At 38.8% G+C, this 10,285-nt stretch overlaps 3 protein-coding genes across 3 annotated transcripts; 2 read left to right on the plus strand and 1 right to left on the minus strand.

Annotated features, from left to right (window-relative positions):
- Positions 1-217: 217 nt before the first annotated feature.
- On the plus strand, positions 218-3,926 carry LOC145067752 (uncharacterized). The gene is made up of 3 exons (XM_079014812.1): positions 218-342; positions 502-583; positions 1,323-3,926. The coding sequence occupies exon 3, from the start codon at positions 1,388-1,390 to the stop codon at positions 3,665-3,667; it is 2,280 nt and encodes a 759-aa protein (XP_078870938.1). The 5' UTR covers positions 218-342; positions 502-583; positions 1,323-1,387; the 3' UTR covers positions 3,668-3,926.
- Positions 3,927-5,249: 1,323 nt separating this feature from the next.
- Positions 5,250-8,162, plus strand: LOC145068419 (calmodulin calcium-dependent NAD kinase-like). The gene is made up of 8 exons (XM_079015380.1): positions 5,250-5,638; positions 5,720-5,943; positions 6,027-6,091; positions 6,164-6,385; positions 6,483-6,609; positions 6,790-7,112; positions 7,433-7,577; positions 7,714-8,162. The coding sequence occupies exons 1-8, from the start codon at positions 5,344-5,346 to the stop codon at positions 7,954-7,956; spliced, it is 1,644 nt and encodes a 547-aa protein (XP_078871506.1). The 5' UTR covers positions 5,250-5,343; the 3' UTR covers positions 7,957-8,162.
- Positions 8,163-8,189: 27 nt separating this feature from the next.
- Positions 8,190-9,327, minus strand: LOC145068418 (uncharacterized). Its single transcript, XM_079015379.1, has 2 exons — positions 9,119-9,327; positions 8,190-9,015 (listed from the first exon to the last, which is right to left on the minus strand). Exons 1-2 carry the CDS (start codon positions 9,251-9,253, stop codon positions 8,386-8,388), a joined length of 765 nt encoding a protein of 254 aa, XP_078871505.1. The 5' UTR covers positions 9,254-9,327; the 3' UTR covers positions 8,190-8,385.
- Between the last annotated feature and the right edge of the window lie 958 nt (positions 9,328-10,285).

Consider the following 10,285-nt stretch of genomic DNA (forward strand, 5'->3'; position numbering starts at 1 on the left):
CTCTTTTTTTTTTCAAGATCTTTTTAAATTAAAATAATCAAAAAAAAATCCAACTGTTTTATTTGTAAATAAAAAAATTATAACTTTTCTAAAACAAAATAAGATAATCTTTAAAAACTTGGGTTAAATGAGAAGTGGGCCAGCGTGGAGGTGGGGGTAAAATGGGTAGTACATAAAAAGTTAAGATACGTGTACTCGGGGGGGACCTAAATGCCCTCTTTTGGAAGAGAGAAAAAAAACCCTAATTTTTTAAGATCCGATACGATACCCCTATCATTCTTCGTTCCCCAATTGTGCCCTTCGCTGCCCTTTTTCTCTGCCGTTCCCTCAGCCCTCTTTCAGGTATTTCACCTCTCACTCCCCCCGCCAAATTCAATTCCCATCTATCCCCCTTTTACACCCACTCCAATTTCAAACGTTCATACCATAATCATTTGATTGTTCTTTTACACTCTCCAAATTATGTCTCTCTTCTCACCACCATATGTTCGTCTTTTGCAGGTTCCTTTAGGCTTTTGTTCTTGGAACCGCCCATTCGTCCCCGAATTCGGTGTTTCTTATCGCGGGATCCGTTGGGATTTTGGTAGGTCTTCTATTTGTTTCTTTGTTATTTGACGTATTTGTGTGTTTGGTTGTGTGTTATTGTTTAGTTTTTGCTCTTCAACCTACTTTTGTTCTCCAGATCTTTAATTTCGGTCTCGCCGTTGCCTCGGTTTGACTCTTGGTGCGAAATTGTTATCTTATTTTCATCAAATTTAAAGCAAACATGATCATATGTTCAGTGAATTTAATGCATCTATCTGTTCCTTTCGTGCAATTTCAAAATCTATATTAATTAGTGCAGTAGAAAGTAATCTGACTGACACTCTAGGTGGATGTATCTCTTTTTTCTGGAATTGAGGGCGTAATTTTTTATTGTTGGGTTTCTGCAAGTTAAGAGGCGTTTGGATATGCGATTTTGAAGCTGCAACTTGAAGAATTAGACAAGCATAGCGACTAATTCTAATAACTTATCCCACTAATCGGTTTTCTCCTTACAACCTTTTTGTTAGATTATTTTTACTTTAAACAATCAGAAAATCAGAATCATAATACGTTTTTTCCAAACACTCTAAACTAATCATTGCAAATTAAAGCCCTGATACAGCTTTAAACGTGCACCAAAACCCAAGAAGAATTGTATTTTAATTTTTAAGTAACAATAGGTGAAAGATATTTAATGACTTATTATGTTCGCTAATTGATGTAGTTGCTTATGGTCTTGATGAATGAAGATTACTGATTATGGATTATCGTGCTAATCAAAGATTTTGTTGTAACAGACTATTTGATGTTTCTTATCTTGTGGATTCGAGAGTTCTTCTGAAAGCGTTGTGGATAATTCACCATGGAAAACCATGAGATGATGATTGGGCCAAGACCAAATATATCACTGGTTCAAAACCAGCAACTGGGATTAAGACATGGTCAGAATTTAGTAGTCGGGCAGAATCAGAATCACAATATGCAATTAGGGCATCCCCACAAGCATGAAAATGGTAATCAAGATACGCATCTAGACCGTGATTACATGACAGCTATACCCCATCCACAAAACCTCGGAGGAGATGCAACCGAGTTTGATGACAGCAATCATCATCAAGACAACAGATACAACGAAAATGATGAAGAGGGTGATGATAATCTCGATCATCATATCAATCAAGACACAGTCAAAAACCATGATTCACAATTAGTTTTATCCGAAAACCAAGGTTTAGCAGTTGTAGACGAAAACCTAGACATCGTGGTGCACCAACACCCAAACCCACACCCACACCATGAAATGGGTCTGGTTCCTATATCGGTTCAGCATCCGGATCTTGTGGTGACAACACCCGTGATCCAGACCCGAACATTAGTCCCTTCACCAAACTATGAACTAATGGTGGGTCAAGAATTTCCCGATGTTACAAGCTGTCGAAGGGCACTAAGACACACTGCAATCGCGCTCCATTTCGAGATCCAAACTGTTAAATCCGACAAGACGCGGTTCACCGCCAAGTGTGCGAGCGAAGGCTGCCCGTGGAGAATCCACGCCGCCAAGCTGCCCGGGGTGCCCACTTTTACAATCCGCACCATTCATTCCGAACACACGTGTGGTGGAATCGCGCATCTCGGCCACCAACAAGCTTCGGTCCAATGGGTCGCGAATTCGGTTGAACAACGGTTGAAAGAAAACCCGCAATGTAAACCGAAAGAGATTCTTGAAGAAATTCATCGTGTTCACGGGATTACATTATCATACAAACAAGCGTGGAGAGGTAAAGAGCGGATCATGGCTGCTTTACGGGGTTCTTTTGAAGACGATTACCGTTTTCTCCCTCAATATTGTGACCAAATTAGACGCACGAATCCCGAGAGTATCGCATCGGTTTATGTAAACCCTACGGACAACTGTTTTCAACGGTTGTTTATCTCTTTTCAAGCTTCGATTTACGGGTTTTTAAATGCGTGTAGACCGTTGATCGGGCTTGATCGGACCGTTTTAAAAAGTAAATATCTCGGAACGTTACTTTTTGCGACGGGTTTCGACGGTGACGGGGCGTTGTTTCCGTTAGCTTTTGGGGTTGTTGATGAAGAAAATCACGAAAATTGGAATTGGTTTTTATTAGAATTACATACTTTGTTAGAAATAAACACGGAAAATATGCCGAGGCTTACATTTTTATCGGACAGACAAAAGAATATAGTCGAGGGAGTGGAATCGAAATTCCCAACCGCTTTTCACGGTTTTTGTATGCGACATTTGAGCGAAAGCTTCCGGAAGGAGTTTAACAACTCGATGTTGGTCAACCTTTTATGGGACGCCGCTAACGCGCTAACTGTCATGGATTTCGAATCGAAAATTCTTGAAATCGAAGAGATTAGTCAAGAAGCCGCGTATTGGATTCGACGGATTCCCGCACGGTTATGGGCGACCGCGTATTTTGAAGGGACACGGTTCGGTCATTTGACGGCTAACATAGTCGAATCGTTTAACGCGTGGATTCTAGAAGCTTCCGCGCTTCCGATAATCCAAATGATGGAATGTATACGGAGACAGTTGATGACTTGGTTTAACGAGAGACGTGAAGCAAGTATGCAGTGGACATCGATTTTGGTTCCGAGTGCGGAAAGACGGGTCTCGGAGGCGATTGATCGGGCCCGGACTTATCAAGTTCTTAGAGCAAACGAAGCGGAATTTGAGGTTATATCCCATGAAGGGACGAATATTGTTGATATTAGGAACCGGTGTTGTTTGTGTCGTGGGTGGCAGTTGTACGGGTTGCCATGTGCTCACGCAGTGGCGGCTCTGCTCTCGTGCCGCCAGAATGTTCACCGGTTGACGGAAAGTTTTTTCACGGTGGCGGCGTATAGGAAGGCGTACTCGCAAACGATTCATCCGGTTCCTGATAAAACACTTTGGAAGGAAATGAGTACGGGTGACATGTCGCTAGCGGAAGGTGGTGGTGGTGGTGGTGTGACGGAAATTGTTATTAATCCTCCGAAATCTCTCCGGCCACCGGGGAGGCCGAGGAAGAGGAGGGTGAGATCGGAGGATCGGGGGCGGGTGAAGCGAGTTGTGCATTGTAGTCGGTGCAATCAAACCGGCCATTTTAGAACAACTTGTTCGGCGCCTATATGAATATATTTGAAATTGGTATGAGTAGAGGATATTATTATTAATTTTTTTTATTGTGAAATAAGGTGAGTTTTGAATAATCATTTAAGATGTGATAATGGTGTGTTAGTTTAAGAGTATATATTGGTTGAACTTTGTAATATTTTAGGGAGTATAAGATATATGGTGTTTAAGGCTGTCTGTGTGTAATATAGCATCTGCTATGTGAATATTTATATAAAGTGGTGCAAATTTGCTTTAAAATAAGCAGATTTTGGTTTGATTCGTGTTTGTGATAGCATTTGTGAACAAGTTCATGAACAGATATTGAACACATAAACAGAAGTGATGAAACTGCAACTTTTTAGACTTTCAGAACATTCATAATCTGAAGTGTGAAAACGATTATCCAATAATCTCAAACTTAAACAAGCTCAATGAGACAATTCAAAAGTCTAAATAACATCTTGCCCTTGGAAGTTACGAAATTTAATACTTAAGTCATTGGGTTGTTTAAATCAATTTTGGTGAAATTGAACAGTTCCTTTCGTAGAACACACTGATCCGCATGTATTTTTAGGTCAATTCTTATGTCATCTAAAATATATTTTTGTTTCGTTCATTTTAAGACTAAATTTACCTTGAAACTGTGTACCAAAGCACAACAGTATAAGTGACTTACACAATGTATAGGGAAGTTAAGAATAAACAACAATAAATACACACACAAAGAACACAATACTTAACGTGGTTTAGTCAATGTGACATATGTCCACCGGACAAAAAGGGTATTCTTATTCACAAGCTTGAAAAACGATAGTGCTATATAAACCTTGGCTTTTAGCCATATTATATAAGCAAAGTACAAAACATAACCCTAACTAAAACAACAGGGTCGAACCCAACTATACATATCAACGCACATCCATACCACTGGGGCTCCACATCCCCCATGGGATATCGGGTATCGGGTTTCTTTACTTTGTTTAGACGGATACCAATTCTAAAGCCATATTTGACAAATTGACGAAAAAACGATCCCAAAATAATCGAAGCTCAAATATTTTTCCAACTTATGTTAAAAAGACAATGCGTATAGAGCTCTTATTGCATTATTCAAGATTGGATTCATCCGACTTCACTGAGTTCAACTTTATAAGGACTCAACTCGAGATTAATAACTTTTGTATATACAAATCATTCAGTTGTTCTAAAAAAACCTAGCTTCTTGAAACATGTTTTAGCTAGCATAATAATTGCATATATTTTCAAGCTATATTTCAAATAATTGAGTTTGCTCGATATTCTATTCGATTCAAATCTTCAAATTAAGAAGACTTGTTGAGCTATCAAATTGAGTTCAAACTTAGTTTAGTATACTGCTCTACCAGAGTTTAAGCGGTTATAGTACGAAATTACATGTCCTAAATATTAATAGGTTTACCTTTCTTGTAACTTAAACATATTTACCTTCTAATAATTATTTTTATCGATAGAATTATATTTCTTAAAACATCTGACCACACAATAAAATAAATTTAATTTACTTTCATTCACCTATGAAACGATTTCCCTCTTCCATCTCCCTCGCTCTCAAATTCATCTATTCTGCAACTTTTAGATCCAAAATTTTCCTCCCATTCATCACCTTCCCCTGCAACACAAATCCATATCTCAAAATTTAAAATTTAAACTCAAACATGGAGAAATGTGAAGAAATTGCATGGGAATTGAAAGAATTTTTTACATCCAAAATCCTCCCTTATCTAGATAATCTTAACACCGTTGTAAAAGAATATCTAGATTATCTTTACGACCACGATAAACCCACCTACGCACAAATCATCTTCGCATCTTTAATCGGTTTGATCATTGCTGCCGCAATGCACATTCGTCTCAGAAAGTTTCGGACTCAGAAGATCATTCCATGGATTCGTGTTGGTGTCTCAAAGGCCCGCCAGCCATTGAAGCTGGAGAGATTCCCTCATTATGTAGGTATAAAAACCGTCCACCATTAACTAAAATCATTTCGTGTATTTGAAATTCGTGTTTATGTGTCTGTATGAATGAATTCAGCTAGGCAGATGGGTTTTGGTGATGTCCAACAATGTCCGTACCTCTGCAAATTAGCTTCCGATTACATTAGGAAAGAAGAAGGATGTGAAGAAGACATGTATTCGTTCTTTGTAGACGATCCATTTGCAGATACATTGTTCATAAAACTTGTCGAGGAATTTGAGAGATGTATTCTCAGTTACTTTGCGTTTCATTGGAGCCATGCTTCTTACATGATCAGTCAGGTACAATTACAAAACGCGTAAGTGTCGTTTGGTATTTTGGATCTACTTTTTTTGAAAGTGATTATCGATTACTGAAACTTCAGGTGTTGGGACCTGATACACACGAGCCAAAAAAGAAGCTCAAGAACATAGTCATGCAAGCCACAAGGTACGATCTTTTGTGTTTTATATTTGGAAATTGAATCCACGAATCATTATAAAATTGTTTGAAATGAGACAGGGAACAAAGATTTGAAAGGGTGACAAAGAACCTGAAAGTGGCAAGAGTGTTCACGACATTAGTGGAGGAGATGAAGGCAATAGGCCTTGTTTCACCGGACGATTCACAGTGTACTGATGTAATGGTTCCAATGGCACACAAAGATCGTAGTCCTCTTCTTCTATTCATGGGTGGGGGCATGGGAGCAGGAAAGAGCACTGTTCTTAAAGAACTTCTTAAAGAGTAACACCACCCTTTTTTCTTGTTTAACATAAACGATGTCTGAATAAGTTATGTTGTATGAAGATTTATGATGTTGGTTGGTGTTGAATGTGGACAGACCATTTTGGGCAGGAGCATCAGCAAATGCTGTTGTGATAGAAGCAGATGCCTTCAAAGAGTCTGACGTCATTTACAGAGCTCTTAGCTCCAGAGGCCACCATGATATGCTTCATTCAGCTGAGCTGGCATGCCCCCTCCCTCTTTCTCTATTTTTTTGCAAATATATTACCTACCATGGGCCATTCAGTCACAAAACAAAACTTTTGTGACTGAATTCTCGGTCCAAATTGTTTTTGTCCCGTTAACCTCAGTCACAGTCACAGTCTGGGTTCAAAGGGTGGGAATAAATAGATGATGGATGACAGGTACATCAATCGTCTACGGATGCAGCGTCATCACTCCTTGTAACAGCATTGAACGAAGGTCGAGATGTGATCATGGATGGAACCCTGTCGTGGGTCCCATTCGTTGTGCAGACGATAACCATGGCCAGAAATGTACACCGCAAACATTACCGTATGGGACCAGGTTACAAGGTGAATAGAGATGGGAGTGTTATTGAGAACTATTGGGAACAACTTGATGAAGAAAATGAGTTAATTGATGGTAACAAGAAAAGAAGACCATATAGAATAGAACTTGTCGGTGTTGTTTGTGATCCTTATTTGGCTGTCATAAGAGGCATAAGGTAAAATCAATTATACCCTTTTATTACATCTCATTTACATAAAATTAACCTAATTTTAGTTTGAGGTAAATTAGGTGAGTCAGTCTTATTTCAGGTTTTTGCAATGTTTACGATGTTCCAAGTAATATTATTATATTTTTGGGACCAAAATTACAAAAATCATATATATTCATGGACCAAAAGTAGGCATGTACTTTGAACATCAACCAAAATTATTATGCAATCTCAAAATACCAAAATTGCTAAAGAAAGACTTATTGTGACCGAAAATTACAAAAATCAATTAAAAATATAATTTTCTCTATTTTTTATGTCAATAGGAGAGCCATTATGTGTCGAAGGGCTGTGAGGGTCCGGTCACAGTTAACATCACACAAGCGATTCGCTAAAGCGTTCATGACATACTGTCAGCTTGTAGACAACGCACGACTATATCTAACTAACGCGTTAGAAGGACCACCCAAGGTAAAGTATTTAATCTAAGTATAGTTGGTTTTATTGTTTTTGTCTTTTTAGGTATGACAAAAATATATCATCACACTGACATCGCGCAGTATCCAGCAGTTTGTATTGTCTTCTAACTAAAAATATGTGTTTAAAGTTGATAGGATGGAAAGATAAAGATAAAACATTATTAGTCGATCCAGATGAAATAAAGATCTTGAAGACAATTGAAAGGTTGAACGAGAAAGCAGATTCAATATACGAACTTTATAAGCAACCCAACCCAGCATTCAAACGTGGTTCGGTTTGGAAAGACATTGTGATGTCACCTTCAAGGTTAAGTATCCAGAAAGAGCTCAAGTATTCCATTCAGAAAGCTGAGGATTTGAAAGAACAATGAAATTTTGACAACGAATAAGAGAAATGTCTTTTTCGTTAAAATGTATTTAAACAATACATGTATGTTGAACAATGAAATTTTATAGTATATAATGTAATTCCTTGTGATTAACGCACACAACATAAACAAGTGGAGCTTCAGTTATCGATTAAAACAAGCATGTAGCAATCAATTTATGATAATTAAATAGACTAATTGAAATGCATAAAAGAAACTTCACTTCATAACGCAGATAAATCAAACGTTGTGAATGTCAAATTGATCGAGAAAATCAATACATCAAGACTGAAAATTTGTAAATCTTTTCACGGGGTTTGGAGCTAAGAATCACGATACACCCATGGTTTACGAATTAAAAAATTTACAAAACAAACCCTACAAACAAACACAATTTCACTAACAGTCCCTATAGTTCAACACTCACGTTCATTACTTCCCTTTCTTTGTCGCTGCCTTTTTCGGCGCAGCTGGCTTCTTGGCTGGCGTCTTCTTCACGGCAGGTTTCGCTGCAGGCTTTGGTGCCGCAGCGGTTCTTCCAGGCGTGGATCTAGTCGATGTCTTCGCGGATTTAGCTGCTGGTTTCGTTGGAGTCTTCGGCTTCACAGCTGCTTTAGATTTAGCAGCCGGTTTAGCCTTGGGAGCCGGGGCTGCCTTAGGCTTAGCAGCTGGCTTAGCCTTTTCAACCGGAGCTGCCTTTGGCTTGGCAGCAGGAGCCTTGGCTTTGGCTTTCGGTTTAGCCGGAGCTTTGGCTTTCGGAGCGGCATCGGCAACCTTTTTCTTAGCCGGCGCTTTCTTAACAGCAGGCTTCTTCACAGCTGTCTTCGGCTTCTTCGCCGGAGCAGATGAATCAGCCGTTGCAGGTGTATTCTTGGGTGGTAGCTTGAACGAATACTTGACCTTCACAAGTTTACCGGCAGCGGTCTCCTTATTCAATCTATTGAGCAACAATTTCTTGTAGTTCGCCGGAAGATTCTTGTATTTCTCTTCAATAAATTTCGAGATTGCTTGCACACTCGAACCGTTCCTCTCTTTCAAAGAAACGATGGCGTCCTTAATCATCTGCACAATCAAGTAAACAGAAAATCCGATGAATAATTCAGTTTATCAAACAATGGAAATCCAGTATCTAAACAAATAAATGAAAACGAAATGTGATTCAAACCTCGGAGTATTGAGGATGCAAAGGAGCATCCTTCGTCTTGGGAGCAGATGGCTTCTTAGCTTTCTTAACTTTAGTCGCCTTTGCGGCTCCTTTGGTGGCCGGCTCCGTCGCGACTATTGGTTGTTCCGTTGCCATTTCAACTAGGATTAGGTTAGGGTTCGGGCAATGACAGATCAGCGATTGTCAGATTCGCGGGTATGTCAAGATGCTGGGATAGCCGAGTATTTAAATAATCCAACTCTGGTGTTTGATTGGTTAATTGAGTCACCACACGGATCGGCGCCTTTACAACATTTTGAATGTCAGACGTTAGATGGTTTTAAGCCAACGGCTGAGAATGCAAGACGAGTAAGTCATGGGATTGAAGTTAAAATTAGGGTTTGAGTAAAAGTTAGGTTGTGTTTCCATGGTCAATTCATCTAAGCATAACTCCAGCTATACTTAATGGATTTTAATAAAATTTTGATGGTTTTGTTGGAAATTTTGTTAGCTTTTGAGGGCATATACTCATTGTCATTGATGTTGGTTTTTATTCTGGAAGACACTAGATTTCAAAAGTAAAGTGTTCAAAGATAGAAACACTCGTGTATATCACAAACTCGAGATGTTTTTAATCGAGTGCTCAAATATGTCGTGGGATTTTAATATGTGATAAATTTTAACATGTTGAAATTGTGTGTTCAAGGATCGACGGATACGCATGAAAAATAAGTATGATAATATCAGTTTTTAGTGTGCTTAAACATGAACATGCTTGACTTAAGCAACACGACAATGTAATATGTGTAACTTCTATGTTTTTCATCAAGTATATATGTGTATCTCGTCAAAAAATCCATTAGAAAGCATATAACAGTTTCTTTATCTTGTGTGTTTTTTCGTTGCATTCTCATGACGTGAGCAATGAATGGTCACAACGTGACTTCGACCGTTGACCGATTGACTTTTTGTCAACTTAGGTAGAATTGCGTATTTGACCAAGGGATGATCTTGTTTTGGTTTTAGGAAGTTCTTCAGTGGGTTTAGTTGTGCCATTTAGCGAGCATTTGGAGTTTCAAGTGGATGTACACCTGAGATGATGAGGGATTTGAATGCAATGTGAGATTCTTGGATTTACCATCACTATGCTTGTTGAAGCATCGGGTTGGTGATGACTTGTCAGGAAGT

This window comes from Lactuca serriola, chromosome 8 (assembly GCF_051521515.1).
Source record: "Lactuca serriola cultivar US96UC23 chromosome 8, Lser_US96UC23_V15, whole genome shotgun sequence".
NCBI lineage: Eukaryota > Viridiplantae > Streptophyta > Magnoliopsida > Asterales > Asteraceae > Lactuca > Lactuca serriola.